Genomic DNA, 17,281 nt, shown 5'->3' on the forward strand with positions numbered 1-17,281 from the left:
TTTATTTTTATATTATATTAATTATTGTAGACAAACCTATTAAATTAATTAAATGCTTTATTAAATTAATAATATTCACATTAATCAGTGATTTTAAATGTTCAATTAATGAATTTAAATATATATATATATATTTACATGTGTGAATTGTCTTCCAGAAAGAAGACTAGTTTTGTGTTTGTGTTAATTTTTATGTTTTATTTATTTTATTTCAAAAGCTTTTTATTGTCTATTGAGTTTTTAACCTCTGGTAGTGGAGAAGGTTTCTTGTAAGTTATTAAATTGCTATATCTACGTAACATATTTTATTATTTTTTAAATCCTTTATAAGTTGTATAATAAACTAAACTAAATCCTATAACCATAAACAAACCACAATCATTATCAAAATAAAATAAATTATATTTTGTTATAAAATTTACATTTGGCAGGCTTGTAATAAATATTAATGCTAAATATTATATGTGTAACCTTCCTTTTTAATTTGATGTTCAAAAATATATCACTATCATATTGAAGATCAGTTAAATGTTATCATTGTTATTTAAAATACTAACATAATAATATCATTATTATAATTATGTACTTTGAAATTATAATTTGTAACTGTATACGACTTTGAAATCAATAGTATATAAGATTTTGTCTGTTTGCCGTTAATTTATACTCGCACATTACGTAAATTTTTATCAAGAGTCGGTGTATTTTAAAATTCCCAATGAAAAATGATATTTAAATGTAAAAAACATATATTTTGGGACTCATGATTAGTGTTACAAACTAATTTCAAGAAATACACCTACGTCGCGATATTTTATCAGATACGTCGACTCTAAAAAATATTTTATGTTCTGTATGTAATTAAATATCTATACATATAATAAGGTTACCATATAAATTTAATTTTGATACTCTTGTATTTATATACCTACTTATTTGAATACTTAAAAATCATTATTAAATGATTTGATTTGGTTTTTATATCTTGTGTGTGTGCGTGTGTATGTGTGTATTTGTTCGGTTTATATTTTATTTGCAACATTCCATCCATTATTTGATCACATTAAATTTTGTTTTAACATTCTGCGGTTATTTGCCTAAAATATAATAATTAATTGTTAAGGCAAGAAAACCCGGTTATCATTGTGATTTTTAAAAAAATGCGACAAACATATACTATTTATTTTTATCGAGCGTTGCAAAAATATGTTTGTAATTTGTTTGTATAGAGCAACTTTTGACCAGGGTCCTATACTGTGATACGGTGATTTAATACCAGGGTATCGTGTGTTAATCCATTTTATTTATTACCCATCGTTATTTTTATATTGAAAAGGGTCTTGGTGTGTATATATCAAACAATCGAATCACAAGTTTTTATATTTTTATTGAAGTATCACATTTTAAAACAATCCAAATTAAACTAATATTTATTATAACATAATATTTATATAATTAATGCCTCAAAAACTTATAATCAATCAAATGGACACGATTTGGTGTTGTGCATTTCAATGCAGAACGTTCCTCGGGCGCTAAAAAAAACATAGGTAAACCCATTGTATTATAATAATATGTACATTGGATAATAATTAAATGGCTATAAAAAAACGACGGTGTACTGTACTTTTCTGGGGTATGGAATCCCATGGGTACGAGCGAATTCTTAATTACTCCTTTGGGAAAAGGCTTGCATGTTCTGGTACAGGGTACGCCTCGGTGACGTTTACCATTTTCCGAAACCGAAGCGGCAAAAAAACATGCGCTCAAAAAATGGCTGCACCGAGCCTTACCTAGTATATTGGGATGAGAAAAAATATATTAGTTAATTAGCACCGACACTGTAAACATTTTTTTATTATTATTACTAAGCACAACTTTGTAGCTTATTATATTTTCAACAAGCTCGACTAAAATACTGTAAAAGCCACCATTTAAAAAAAATATATATACTTTCTACTTTCTGTAATATTTACTGTCCAACAATTGTTGTAAACAAAATATCTAGGCAAATCTATTTAATAGCTCAACAGAGCTTTTGCAAAAAACTATTTTTTTTGTCGTGTAATTTTTTATAAATTGAAATCGTGCTATAGTATACATATATATATATATATTTGCCATGTTTTTTTTAATAAATACTTTTACTATTCGTAGACGCGATATCGACAGCCCGCTCTCCTTGTAAATTGCTGCGTTCTAAACATATTATTATCTAGATATATAATATGTAAACTTATGTATATACACACTATCTACTACTCGATAAATTGCTATACATTACACAACATATATGAAAAGCGTTTCAATCCGACAGCGGTTTGTTTTACAAGCAATTACATTATACATCGTATTAAATATTATTATTATTACAATATAGTGTGCGAGTGTACCAATAATAATAATAATAATAATATAGAGTGTGTATAATCGACCACGGCACGGCACTAATACGTTCTGCAAAACAATTAACACATTATTGTTATATTATTAATCGTCGTTATTAAATAGCCGTCTATGTGCGCAATTTACCGAACAAAAAAACAAAAAAAAAAATCGAAGAAAAAAAAACTACTACTCTCTTGTTTTATACTTAAAAAATCGATCGTGATTAAATGGTGACCCTACATCTTAGCTCTGCTAGTTCGTCGTTTCGTTTAATGGACGAGCAATATTTATTACGGAGGTTTCTGGGCTCTTTGGCGCAGCTCGGCTGAAGACGGCCGCCGTTGACGCAGAAGTCCACGTGCCCCACCTGCGGCACTTCTCCTAGGAATCCGGCGTTTGTGTGAATCACCTGGACCAAGTTGGCGTCGTCCCTGGTCAACCGGAACTCGCGCGAACCGTACCTGTCCACCAGCGGTCTTGCCGGATCCAGACCTGCGAAGGAAACACAATCAATTCACTCAAAGGGTCTCGTGCACAGAGGTAACTGTTCACAGTGATTCATTAAGGACAAGACACTAGATTTGTCTTAAGAGGGCGTCGCACCGCCCATTTTTAAGTGGTAAAGTACAGGCGGTTTTTTTTACAAAATCTTAATTTAAAGGTTAAACTGTGACGTGTAATGATGTAAGTTCAATAACTCGGACTCTATTTTGGTGGTTAATTTATTTTTTGGACTATCACAGGCCGCAGCATCCTTGAAAGCGATTTAAAGATGTTTATTCATCTCTGAATTAAAAGAGAACAATATTTCGGAGAGCAAGACGGTGCGTTTTTTTCGTTATTCCAAGTATAACGCTCAATACACAGTTTAGAAATAACGACTATTTTAACATTTTTAAATGACTGTTCTCTTTTAATTTTATAATGGGTGCTTTTACTCTAAATCAAAAATTAAGCGAGTTATTTTCAGTCTGCTTAAACATGTTTTTAACACTGAAAATCACCGGTGCGACGCCCGCTTAAAATGATTGCATTTATGTATGTACTGTTCCTATTTGGAGACACTTTAGTTTACCTATATTGTTTTACAATATTAGACAATATTCAACTGTTTTTATTTTCTTCCAGAGATCTACTAGCTTTTAAAAAACTTAAACGGTAACGTGCGTAATGTATTTAATTACTTTTAAAATTAAGATTAATTTGCTGACAATTTTTACTGGTTTATATGTGTTTTGAATGATTACTTTTAGAGTTATTAAACTTTAAAATTCGACGACGGCAAGGGGAGTGCGGTAGAGTGCGCAGTTAAAAATAATACTACACTCCACCATTATTCCCGACCTAAATTTAAAATTTAAATAACTCAAAAAGTAATTATCCATAACTGGTTTTCGGCAAATTACTTTTAGTTTAAGAAGCTAATAAAATATACGCGTTACCATTTATGTTTGGAAAGTCGATAGAGCTCTGAAAAACATTAGAAAAGGTAAGTATTTAGTGATTTACTAATACTGTTAATTATCATTGACGAAAATGTTTTCAAAAAGAATCACTAAACAGTTGCAATTATTTTATGGTATCTAACCACAGGCGGATAGGCTAAATTTTTGTTACTTGGAAAATATACAAAAAAAAAGGGCCCAAAGCTAATAATAGACTGACTCAAGGGACACTTAGCTTTTATACCTTATACAAAATGTATTCCTTTGCATTATTTTTATCACGGGTATCAAATCAATTTTTTTTTTAAATTTAATTCAAACGGTTTTTTTTACAAAAAAATAGAAAATGTAATCGATATTTAAATAATTAAATTATAAAAAGTGTAGGTAAATCTTGTTTTCATAAAATAAACATACATACATTTTCATGAACAATATGTTAAATACCTAATAATAAGTCCTAGATTACTGTAGTCGTAGCTATTGTCATTTTTAGTTTGTCTTTCTATTTTATTTTATTCATATTTTTTTTTTATATAATATGTTTAAAAATGTAGTTGTAACCTGTATAGATACAGGTTGGTCCAGAATTTTTCAGTCTGTCATAATATAGTATATATTGTACTTGATTAAATTGTAAACTTCCAAAACTTAGAGATTAACCGGTGAAAAGAAAATATGAAAGTTTAGTAACGAATTCCGTCGGATAAAAAATGTCAATAATGTGTCTTCTGAGTTATAAGAATAATATATGTTTTTTTTTTTTATAAAGTTTCCAATTTCTACGAATGGACTTTCTAATAGGCAATAGCGATTCCGAGCAAAATACACGATTAGTATTATAACAAGTGTTTTTTTTTAAATATTTAAAGCAAACGGCCTGTGTATAATACTATACAATATTTTTGAGAATAATAAAGAAGAGCGTAGTTACTTAATTTATGTGGCACATGGAGGAGGGTTTAGTTTATTATATTTTATGGGGTGATTTACACATAATATGTGTCAATGTGTAAATACCACCCACCCTTTCCACATAATAAAATTATACTGTTTAGAATTGAGAAATGCGCGTGCGGTTTAAAACTACCAACAGTATCAATTAGTGTTACTACTTATTTCCTAGTGTAGTTTATAGTTATATACAGCAAATTCAACACTATGCGGTATGCCGGATGTAGCCAATATCGAGTAATCGTGGGACCCCCTCAAAAAAACCACCGTAAATCCGTAGACAGATTTCTATTAAAAAATTATCAATTTCTATATTAGACGATAATAATACATATATTTATTTCAAAAATAATTTACTATAATATCTCTCATGCGGTCCACGTTGGGACAATACGATGATCATTTTTCGGCGATGGCTTAAAAAATCGTGCAGAAGACCACACCGACACAGATATAATGGGAACACAGTGTTATTAATTCACGATATCATATGACCTGTATGCACAGAACAGGTTTTTCCGTAAATTAACAGGAGCCTGGGCCGAGAGGTGAAATCTTTATTCTCGAATAATGCGGAATTTCGCAGCGGAGATAATATTTTATACCTATCCTAAATCGTCTGTAATATACACGCCTTACATTCATGTACATATATTAATAGATATCCAATATATATTTTAATCTAGCCCGTAGGACCCACAGGCGAAATCGGAGAATAGTTACAACGAAAAAAAACATACCAATGTTGTAGGTACTCTCTGATCTTTATCTAAAACTCTCTGATAGACATTTGTGTCCACTACAATTGATTTTACAATACGGTACAATTTTGTAATGCTTTGTTATTGCTAAAAATTATAATAATAATATTTTTATGTTCGCTGTTTGGCCCGTGAGAAGTAATTGCCGAATAAACGAAAATGCCATTTTACCAAATTAATGTAATAAAATAAAAAGAAAGTCACGGCCGTCAATAAAATATGGTACGGGTCGTGTGACCTTAGAGGGACGTCACACTGTTATTATTGTGATTTGTCAATAAGTTAGTAGGTAAATTGTAATTGAAAGTTTCCCGTTAGAAAATTATAGCAAGCACAATACAACGAATGGCTTGTGAATAAAAAATTGATGATATGTGAACACGGCCCATGAGATACAATAATAGGACATCATAATATTTGCAATTTAAATTGGCAAAATGGATTTAGAAACTAAATATATTGGACGGGAAATTATATGCGAATATCAACATCATAACAAATTATGATCATAAAAAAATCTATTGTATTTGATAGACGATTTAAATACACTACTTTATTTATGTTCGATGTGTTCAATGTAAATTAATTTTTTTTTTTAATTCCTAGAAAACTTATTTAAACAACATAAATAACATTCCCAAAATATTCATTCATCATTGCGAATTGCTCATGAGCACTTTCTGCGAGAATGAGTTCAGGTCTTTAGGCGAATTACATGTTTTTCTTTTTTTAACGTTAAGTATATAGAGCCACTGTAAGTACTTCACTTAAATGGTTCATATTAGGTGCGGTATCTCTAACGCTTGATGTGTAGACTATGATTTTGGCGAAAAGAGATTGGACCGTTTGACCGAAGCCACAAAAATATACACAACAATTTTCACTTTCTATAGAGATCAATACTTTCAAGTCGACAGCTGGCGTCGTTTTCTTAGTAAGTAGACATTATTGATGACGGATACAAATTGTTTCGAATCAATGAGTGATTCGGAGAGAAGCAGAGTGCATTTAAAAGCTAATACATTCTCGTTAAATCGCATGTGTAAACTGCCAAGCTGCCAAATCAAAACATACATATTATATTTGTTGAGTAATCATTATTATTCATGTCTACTAATATACACAATTGTTTTATAAAATTTGAAGTAGAAAACCGTTTGGACTTTATTAATGACGAACATGGTTCTTATGTAGTCAGTATGGAGTATGGAGTATTATCATTTTCTATCGTTAAACTATTTTTTTTTTTGTATTATGCAAATAATGTGCAAGTACATCCAAGAATGTCCATTGAATATTTTTGGTAATAAGTTATGTATATTATACAAAGACTAAAGTTTAAACAATGTAGAACAGTGACCCCTCAACTAACAATACTCTCAGCTAAGCAATGGACACTCAAATATTCAAGGTTTTAACCATGTTATGCTTTGTAAATCAAGTACTATTTCATTTAAAAAAAAAAATGTTTTTATTTAAAACAATCTTTGATTACCAAAGGTATGCAGTGGTTTGGTACAAATATATTGTTTATTTGAGTTGTGTCCGTAAGTATTCTTTTAAAAAGTAACACATAATTATAGTTGTACACTATTGTATTATAAAGTTGTATAAGTTATAACGTTTAATAATATATTAAATAGTGGGAAAATGTCCACAGTATTTAAAAGTTAAAACTACCTAGGGTCATATTGTTATTATTAGTCAATTTTTTTACCAAGCTTTTTATAGATTTAATATAATTTTGGAAACTTTTTAAATAATTAATAATTATAACAGAAAGGAAAAACATCTAAAATGTATCAGATATTCCTAAAAAAGTACATAGAAATTCCATTAACTAATAACAATACAATATATACCTACTATATGTATTATAAAGCAACAGTTATAAATTTAAAATCCTAGGTATTTTTTTTTGCCTTTACTTGATAACTATACAATAATGGAACAAATGCGGGTATATTAATTTTTTTCATAGAAATAACCAACAATAAATTTTGTATTTAACTTTCTAACACATTCATCATCATCGTCACGTTAAAAAAAGCCTTAACTAAAATTCAACAACCTCTGGGAACTCTAATAGAACATCCAATTTATTAATTGAAGTATGTTTGGTATTTTTAGGATTTCCCGGTAACTTAATGGTATAATAATAATAAACAAATTAACGCATACCTATTATTTTGTGTTGCCGGTGTGTCAGATAGTTGCTCATCATACCGCATATGTGAGCTCCCAGGCTGTGGCCCACGCATTGGATGTCGAGAGCAGACGCTCCGGAAAAAGTAAGATGAGCATAGAACTGAGCCGTGCACTGTGCCACCAAACGTGTGTTGCTCAAAGAAGACAGGTAACAAGGGAAGAAAGTTAGCGGTTCCCAGTCGACGAGGAAGACGTTGTAATCTTTTCGGCGAAGGTACGCTGGAAAAAAAAAAATATTGTTTACGCGACAAATCATCATCATAATAAGACAAAGACAGTTTCTACTACTTACACGACAATAGGATAGCTGTTTATAAATTCACGGACTTATTTGGAATTTGGAAAAGCCAGTACAATGATGTCGCGGGGCATAGTGGAAATGGAGCATATTGGTACGGAGGGGAATGAGTGAACTTTCAGGTACAGATTTGTAATCTATATAGAGTTTCTAAACGATGAAATCAGTTCAGCGATTTAAAACTAACCGTGGGTCCAAAAACAAAAAAAACAAAATAATAATAAAAAAACACAAAGAGGTATTATAAAAATAATACCTCTTTCTAAAAACTTGTGTGTTCAAGTCAACTCCTAATTTTTTGGAAACGTCTAACATCAGGTGCCCTCCGAAGCGGTTTTGGTTAATAGGAATAATTGACATGCACAGCTTGTCATGTATAGTTAATAGATTTTATTATTATAATCACTAATAATTATTGTACTCTACTACTACTAGGACTTGTATGTATGCAAATGGGTCCAGACAAAAGACCAAAGGAAGGCCTCCGCTTGTCACGTTCAACGTGGTTAACATAATATCATTATATCCTACCTCTATATCTCGCGGACTTTATATACACACAAGTAATATATACGAATGAACTAGATAACGATGCGGCAGGAGGTCACGACTAAACGTGTATTTGGGATTTCTTAAACTAACAAATTATTTTGTTTTTCCCTCGTGTAACGCTTTTTTCTAAATTTTTAAGTTTTCAAACTTAAAAATTGTTGAAATTCATGTCAACAATATTTTGGTCGGAACCACAAAGGTTCAGACCTCGTACACGTGGCATAGACAAATAATATGTCTATTAGACACTAAGCAGTATAATGATGACATTACGGATCGTTAGAGATGCTCTCATTCCCAATTGCAGTCTCAGTATAAATTTTAATATGCCGGAGGTCGGAGAAGTACATAGGAATTTATACACATAGTTAAAATACAGCTAACTAAAAACATAACTGGATAAGTAATTAAGGTCGACTCGGTTATTACGTTTTTCCAAATCTAGTCTAAGTATAACAGTTAATATATATTTTTTTTTATCATGGAAAATGTTTTTGGTATGAAATCCCCTCCTTGGCGAAACGGAAGTGCATGTCACATATTTTCTGTCTCCTATTTCTCGGACTCAAATTTTTATACTCGACAATAAACCATCTAGATGTACAGGGTGTTCCAGAGTTTAGGGATGGACAACAACTTACAATATTATTCAGCTATACAGTTGCATACGCGCATCGCTCGGTAAATAAAATTAAATAAAATAATGGTAAAAACAGGCCTTTTTATGAAAAATGAAAAATATTTAGTTTCCTATCCCCTCCTTCTATTGATAAACTCAAAATTACACCTAATTTTTATTTTTAAATTTAATTTCGAAAAGTGTGTCATTTTTGTGATGAATATTACCTTTATTACTTAACTATATAATTTTATTTAAAATAACCGTACTTAAAAAAAAAATTTAATTAAAAAAAATGGTTTTTTTTTAGGGATTTTATTTATTTTCAAAAAAAAATTGTGTATCTAATGTAATTTTACATGGATTTCAACAATGAAATTCAAGGATAGGATGAATATTAATTTTTCTCAAGGAACCAATTTTTTCAAAGTATATATCCTCCAATTTCCTATTATACATTAAAGTGTTATTTCGCACTAACCATCTCTAATGATCGTCATCGGCGTTTTGCTCTCAGTTCCATTGAAACCATGTATAATAATGACATTCCTTTTGCCAGGGTCCCAACCGCTGTATCTAAGTGCATTTTTGTTTCTAACGTCGATCAGTTTTTTCCTTTTGGCTTCGCTAGAAAACAAATAATAATAATACACATTTCAATATTGAAATTCCGTTAAACACTAAATAGCAAATAGCATCATAAAAACCGATACATTCAAACGCTTCCCTAGTTTTAATGTTAAATTATTACTATAAGTGTTTAGTGTCGATCGGATAGGAGGGGCGCCTTACGTTTATTTCTGTTTAATATATATTAGATTTGTCAAGAATGTTAATTCGAAGCTGACAAATAAACCTCAATTACATAACACATACTATTGTATTTTTATTATATATTTTCACTGCGCGATCGATGTTCTTTTATTCATACATATCATATATATTTATAGTATGTATTTTTCTTTTGTCGCGAGTGTAAATATACTTTTATATATTCGTGTAATCGTAATAATAACATTTTATACAGTGATAATAATATCATAGGCACTTTTTTTTTTGAAATAGAAACGGTGTATTATATTGTTGTAGTATTTGTTACAACAATCTAGCGGCTCTCCAGATTTGTTGTATATATATATATATATATAATAATAATAATTTAGTATATAAAATAAATAAAATATAATTTTCATCGTCTGGATCGAGGATAATGATTTGTTTCACTTTTTTTTACAATGAACACCAATTTTTAGTAGGATATTGATTGCACATATGAAATAAAATAATAATAATAATGATACTGACCCAAGTGCGTTTTTTTACCTCCTATTTACCTACCACCTACCTACAAGGTATAGCTACAGGTGTAGTCTACTACTAGGTACCTTGTAGTATAGCCTGTAGTAGAGCGACACATTGATCTAATAGACAATAAACGTAAATATATATTATTATGGGCACGTGCACAAAACTTGCGTTATTGTGCAAAAAATATTTTTATATCAATTTAAGCCAACACAAACAGCCGAAAGTGCTTTGTTAAAGAATAATACGTAATTACCGGTCACGCTTCCACGCATTGTCGGATAGACGATGAAGATTAAGATATTTTTTATTTTGAAATTATAAACAGAGGATATCATTGTATAAAATGTGTTAATATTGAGAGTAATGTCACATATACACACACAATAACAACATGTTTACATTATAATATGTAAATGGCAATTAAATACTAATAACGCAAAAGTTTCAAAAATATTCCTTGAATATTTTAGCTTTTAAATTAAGTACGAATTACTTGCAGAACTCCAAAGAAATATTGAGGTCGAGGCATGTGTACTTAAAGAATCACAACTGAAATCCATAAAATCACCTTTAAATAAACGCTTGGAAGTAAAACTTGAAAATAGGGTAAAAACTATTTAATAAAAATATAAACTATTTTGTAGACAATAAATGTGATTATAATGTGTTATTTGATTTTGATTTTTTAGTTTTTCTGAGTTTTATAATTAAACGATTCGCTTATATCATTGTCCACCAAACATTTTAAATGGGTAGCACAGTGTGAGGTATATTATATCATCTTGTACAATCCTATTATCAACACTATAAAAACTTCGATACTTTTTACTTATGACAAATTATAACAAAAATTGACAAATACGTCAATACAAAATTAAATAATTTTAATATATTATAATACATTAATTATTTACCTGCTGTATAAAAATATTTTAATGTCCATGTCTGGACATTGGTCCGTGCGTTTCATTACGCATCTCCAGTAGTTAACGTCAAACGCGTTTTGTAACAATCCCAAAGAGGCTGTAAACAAAAACAAAGTAATAGTTTATAATCTTACAAAAAGTCGAGCAAACCTTATACAGAGTAACCGCAAATCGGAACTGAACACAGGGTAAGAGTAATTTGTATAATTTTTGAACTTGAAGGCTATCTATGTAGCACAAAGTGATATCGATGTTCAGATAATTTGTATACGAATTTCAGATCTCCCCAACTGATTATAATGGTGTGGACTTTGGGTTTAAAAATACCAACACTCTAAAAGGTGTTAATGAACGAATCACCATATAGTAAATTATTTAATTACTATAAATACTTGTTATTAAAAATAACGACTAGTCGAAAATTATTATAGACCGGTTTTATTATTTAAACTGTCAGTTTCAATTAAATGTAGTAGAAGAAGGAGCGGTCTAGAACACATATTAGATAAAGACAGTAATAAACTACATCTATCATTCCATCTAAATTTAAAAAAACTTAGAATCAATAACATACAAACTTTCTACACTTTACTTATACAGTACTTTTGTACTAAGAACACTGAGCGCCAAAAAGTTAACAAACCATCTATTTAGTCAGTAGAATAGAATTGCTGATAAGTTGCTGTGAACAGAATAAACTTCCATCCAAAATTTAATTTCACTAAGTAAACATTTATAGGAACAGTGTTCTTCTTCTTAGTAACAAACCATTTTTTTACTACAAAGTACCAATTTGTTTTTATTAAAATAATATTATTATAATAGTAAAACAATTTAGTTTTAATAACACTGAACAAATTATATTTTTGTTATGTAGAATTTCGATTAAACATTAAATAATTGTTTAAAAAAAATAATTAATTTACGGAGACCGACAAAACCGAATTATTGTGATTTAAATCGAAAACACATTGTATGTATACTAATTACAATAGTAAAAACTGATAATATTATGCTCTATTTATATGTAAACCATGTAACTACACACAGACTAATTACAAACGCTTATGCTCTCCAATTACATTAATAATAAACATTAATATGAAAACTGTATTTATTTTTTTTTTTTGTATTTTAAGTATCACGCACGAAACTCAGACTAAGTAGGGCCGAGATACCTATCTCATTAGACGCGAAAACCAAGATGTTATTATCAAGTGAATTAGTGCGCAACAAGTGAACAAATATGTACACACGCCTGTTGATAAATTTATCAACCCGTTGTTGCTATTGATAAATCCACTCGATAACATTCCGATTTTTGACAATGGATTTTGGCGTAGGATTATAATATCATTGTGTTCTACAATTTATGTGGTCTTGACTTCACACTAAGTCAACAGTCAAGATCAAGATCATCGGTGACCGGTCGTTAGGCAAACGAAAGTATGTATAAAAAAAAAAACTCCTCGTGGTGACCTACAGAACATCGCCTGTCTGGCTATTAAATTGCCAACGGCCCATTAAAGTGTTTTTTTTATATATCTGTGTTAGTATACACGATACAAGTTATTATATATAGATGATTATCCGTCTAAACCGCACACCTGTTTCGTACCACAAACAGGAGCCGGATCATTGGTTTGGCAAATATTTATTTTACAAGTACATTTCACTTTTGTTTTCAAACGAGTATAACGTATAGGCTAAGACGTTACCAAACGATATTATTGTTTTTAAAGTATGTATGTACTTGTATGCATATTGTTATTTCTATTCATATCCGTTAATCTTTATTTTTTTATCTAGTTTACATCTCGAGCGGTTTTTCCAGGCATTTTTTCTTAAAAATGTGTATTTTTTACGCTGTAATAGATGGTTTTTCAGCTTTTCGCACTTAGTCACTTAGAAACTAGGTACTAGAAACGCATTTTTTTTAAATTAAAAAAAACCTGATGCTACCTTTGGATATAGAACTTTTGTAGAATTATAAAAAAACCCACTTATCACACTTGTCCGATGAGTATTAAATATGTCAACACAAATTTCAACATTTCTCCGCAACAATTTTTCGCCACACCGACATTAATTTGCCAAGTGTTGTGATGTAGAAGGAAAATTCGTTTTGGTTATAATATTATTTTTTGGTTCCAGTTTTTTTTTTTTTAGGAGACATTATATACTCATAGGAACAACTCAGTTCCTAAACTAAACAAACAAATTTTTCATGTGTTAAGTCACTGCGATTAGTATTGGGAGTACCGACTACCGCCTCTCCTCTTAAAATCTTACAATTGTCTTGTCGGATAATCTCTTTTTCATGATCTTCCAGTTTGTGTATAATAAGTTTCCGATACTACTTATGATATCTTATTTTTTTCCTTATTGTGAAACCTATGAATTTTCTTTTCATAAAAACACGATGGATACATCCGAAGATTATCAAGTTAATAGCGTATAATAATTACATATATTTGTCGAACGAAGCTAACCGGATGACCCGCTTTTCGCGTGGGCAAACCGTAAGACTACTATATGAAAAGTGAACGTTTCCGGAATCGAGTATCTTCTTATAAATACGCACGCGGGCATTATATTGTGCAGAGGCATTCAGTGAAAACAACTAGTGTACCCTTCGGTTACCTACTCTGCCTGTTTATGTGTGTTATACCTAAACAGTTTTGTTTCTTTTTTGCACGACTCGAGTGAAATCAAACCGGTCTTTGGAATAACGCGCCACCGCCGCGTCCTATAACCTATCCACCAGGAGGAAATAATTATTATTGTTCGATGGTGTTTTTTTTCCTTTCCTTTGGATACGTTTCTTTCGAGATAGATGCACATACCAGACGCACAAATAAACTTACACGCGATTGACCCGTGAGCTCACTTATTATAATATTATCCAAATTTTTGGTCGCTAAAGATCATCGGTCGCCGGTGTACACGATTAGTCGCGGCGTTTTTTATTACATACACTTTCACGACCATTGACAGTAACGTTGATTTTAAAGTATACAAACAAGCACACATAGCTATACAACAAGAACGTTCTTGGGTAAACTATGACGGGGTGCCTCTGTCATCTGACTTCTAAAGACTGATTTATAAATCGGTCCCTTTTAAATGTATTGGATTTATCAAATTTTTTTGTGTGCAACCCGGCTGCTGTTTTTGTTGAATAGCGGCTGCCAGAGTTGAAAAATAACGCGGTCGATAAACAATTATGATAACGACCAAGAAGGTCCTGTCCGCTTGCATAGGTAATAATTTACCCATAACGTGTATTACGTTCAATAATTGCAAAATGCTGTAACGATTTTGTACGGTAAAGCCTCCCAGCCGATTTTCACGGACGAATTATACTGTCAATTGTCATGTACGGTTGATTAGGTGTGACTCAATTGCCATTGTAATTTAACTAGCGTGCCTACCAGTTCTATAATACATGCACACGTCAAATTAGCAGTACATTATGGTACTATACTTATAGTATAGTCCTCTATACGAGTTCCGACTGGCGAACATCCTAATTTTTTCGTTGTCAGGATACAGTTGTGTAACAGTGTTGCGAGTTGTGACATTGAAAACAATAGACGATAATATATTAATAACTTATAATAGTGTTTACATACTACAATGGACAATTGACCGACAGTGGTTTGGATGAACATAGTATACTTCCATTATTCATAACAGGCACGAACTGAACAAACTTTTCAGTCACGCAGAAATGTATCGTTCCGAGTAAAACAACAAACATATCGATAAAAAACCCAAACTAAAAACAACTATCTATACTCTGCGCAGAAACTAAAAGACATTCGTTTCTGCTAATGTTAAATGATAATATACCATCATCATCGTGTACCCGTTCATAAACTATAATTCTAATTGAATGAAGCTTGAAAAAAAATCCCCCAAAATAAAATTTCTGCAAAGTTCAATATGAGAACTCAACTTCTATTGTAAATTCTCCTCCTTGGTTTCAAATGTTTTGGGTCAAGGTTTATCTCAAACATACCGTAAACAACGAGATAACACATCGTGATAATAAGATTTAACGGTATCATTTGGTTAGTAACGGACAAACATTCGCATGCTCGAAAAATTATGTACTTGTTGTTTTTAAATCGGCGTGTCCCGGCAGGTATTGCTAATCAGGTACTGATATATATACATATAAGTATCTATAGATTTGGTCAAGCTTGAAGTTTTTACTTATCAAAAATTATACATATTGTTTGTTAAGTGTCGTGTCTGTGTTTTGTAATTGTTGTACAAATGGCGCAACATGCGTTAATATAAAATTTACTACCGACTAAACTTAACAATAACTTTTATTTAAATCCACTAAAACAGTACTTCCATATTGAAATGTTAGCATAAATATTTTAATAATTTTTTTTTATAGCTTTCTATGGACTTATTTAGTATTATTAGAATTAATAATACAGATTAACAATTCAAAAAAACCTTAAATATTTAGTTGTTACTTTTTTACCACAATGAATAATTACTATAGATATACCATTATTAAATTGAAAGGTATGAAGTATATCAGTTGATATAAGCCAACAAACGACAAGACTTCGATACAGACAAACAAATTCATGAACATTTTTTTTTTAATGCATAAAAGTATTCATTATAAGGTTGACCGGAAGAGATAATAATTTAAACATTTAAATGTGATATTGAAACAAAAAAAGTTCATAAGGGTAGATGGAAATTAGAAAAATACCGAATATTTCTAAGAATATTAATAGGTTTTTATGTTACATTTATAAAATAATAATTGTATAACATTTAATTTTAAACAAACAATATATTTGTATTGTTTTATTTTTTAGAAATTACTTTTTTGACATTTTAAAAACTATTAGGGGTACTCTATGTCCAAAGGTAGAGCAAAATTGTTTAATATTGTTTATATTTTATACTGTTGTTGAATATGGAATTTGTAAAGAAAAAATTTTATATGTCGATTTAAAATGTATACTGTATAATATCAAAATACATATTATAACGGTTACCTGGTAAGACGATCACGCAGACGAAAAACGTTAAGACGTTTAATCCTCGACAAACGCATCTCATTTTCTGGTAATAATTGTTTCGCTGTCAGTCTTATTTTCGATGCCATTTCGTTAACATCAGGATATTTTCGAAACTAAATAATAGGTCATCGTTGGACGTCATGATCGAAGCGTATTATTATTAATTAACTGCCTTTATTGAACAAATACAAACACAATAAAATTATGTTATAAATTATGTTATTAGTGGTATTCAAACGTTGTACATTATAATATTTTAGTCTTAAACGACCAATAAAAAAATATATAATTATATATAATACCTGTTCGTGCGGTATCCTTATCCATGTGTCTTTTTTTTTTGATATTCGTTTATTTAAAAAATCATCATCACTTTTGCGAGTAGGTTTGGGGAAAAAATTATGCAAAGAAAATAAAATCGACGCGAACCGATCACGATAAAGCGCACATTGAAGTAGTATACTTAAAAAGTAAACAATTTTTTAAAAATATTTTTATAAATAAAAAAATATATGCAGGTATATATATATATTTTTTTTTAAAGCGCGCCGCTAGTCCGCTGCGCCTGAATGTCAAACCGTTTGTAAGAGTAAAATGATACTACCGTCATGATGGTAGTGTTCTTCGGGTTTCAGTTGAGTGGGCTCTTGGCTGTACCTATCTATCATCTAACTATCTACCTAGGTCTTGGCCATAGACTTTCGTGCACTTGAACGTTGTTACTTTCCCATTGCGTTTACACGTGTACTTTTCCACCGTTTA

The 17,281-nt window shown here is 30.4% G+C and overlaps 1 protein-coding gene across 1 annotated transcript; it reads right to left on the minus strand.

The window, feature by feature from the left end:
- Nucleotides 1-1,367: 1,367 nt before the first annotated feature.
- On the minus strand, nucleotides 1,368-17,161 carry LOC126846300 (phospholipase A1-like). Its single transcript, XM_050585605.1, has 8 exons — nucleotides 16,822-17,161; nucleotides 16,496-16,691; nucleotides 11,448-11,556; nucleotides 9,707-9,852; nucleotides 7,730-7,975; nucleotides 2,683-2,880; nucleotides 1,628-1,793; nucleotides 1,368-1,535 (listed from the first exon to the last, which is right to left on the minus strand). Exons 2-8 carry the CDS (start codon nucleotides 16,557-16,559, stop codon nucleotides 1,478-1,480), a joined length of 987 nt encoding a protein of 328 aa, XP_050441562.1. The 5' UTR covers nucleotides 16,560-16,691; nucleotides 16,822-17,161; the 3' UTR covers nucleotides 1,368-1,477.
- Between the last annotated feature and the right edge of the window lie 120 nt (nucleotides 17,162-17,281).

The sequence above is a fragment of the Adelges cooleyi genome, unplaced genomic scaffold, assembly GCF_023614345.1.
Source record: "Adelges cooleyi isolate 19-005CV unplaced genomic scaffold, UGA_ACOO_1.1 ACOO_flye_CR_arks_rails_tigmint_CR_PRNA_9, whole genome shotgun sequence".
Classification (NCBI taxonomy): domain Eukaryota; kingdom Metazoa; phylum Arthropoda; class Insecta; order Hemiptera; family Adelgidae; genus Adelges; species Adelges cooleyi.

Bases quoted from the DNA above. Each gene is read 5' to 3' on its own strand.
- LOC126846300 (XM_050585605.1), bottom strand. From the start codon at position 16,559: ATGAGATGCGTTTGTCGAGGATTAAACGTCTTAACGTTTTTCGTCTGC. The intron at 2,881-7,729 runs GTATGCGTTAAT...TTTCCTTCGCAG, and splicing joins CCGGCAACACAAAATAATAG to GTCTGGATCCGGCAAGACCG. The intron at 1,794-2,682 runs GTAATAAATATT...CCAATATACTAG, and splicing joins CAAAGAGCCCAGAAACCTCC to GTAAGGCTCGGTGCAGCCAT.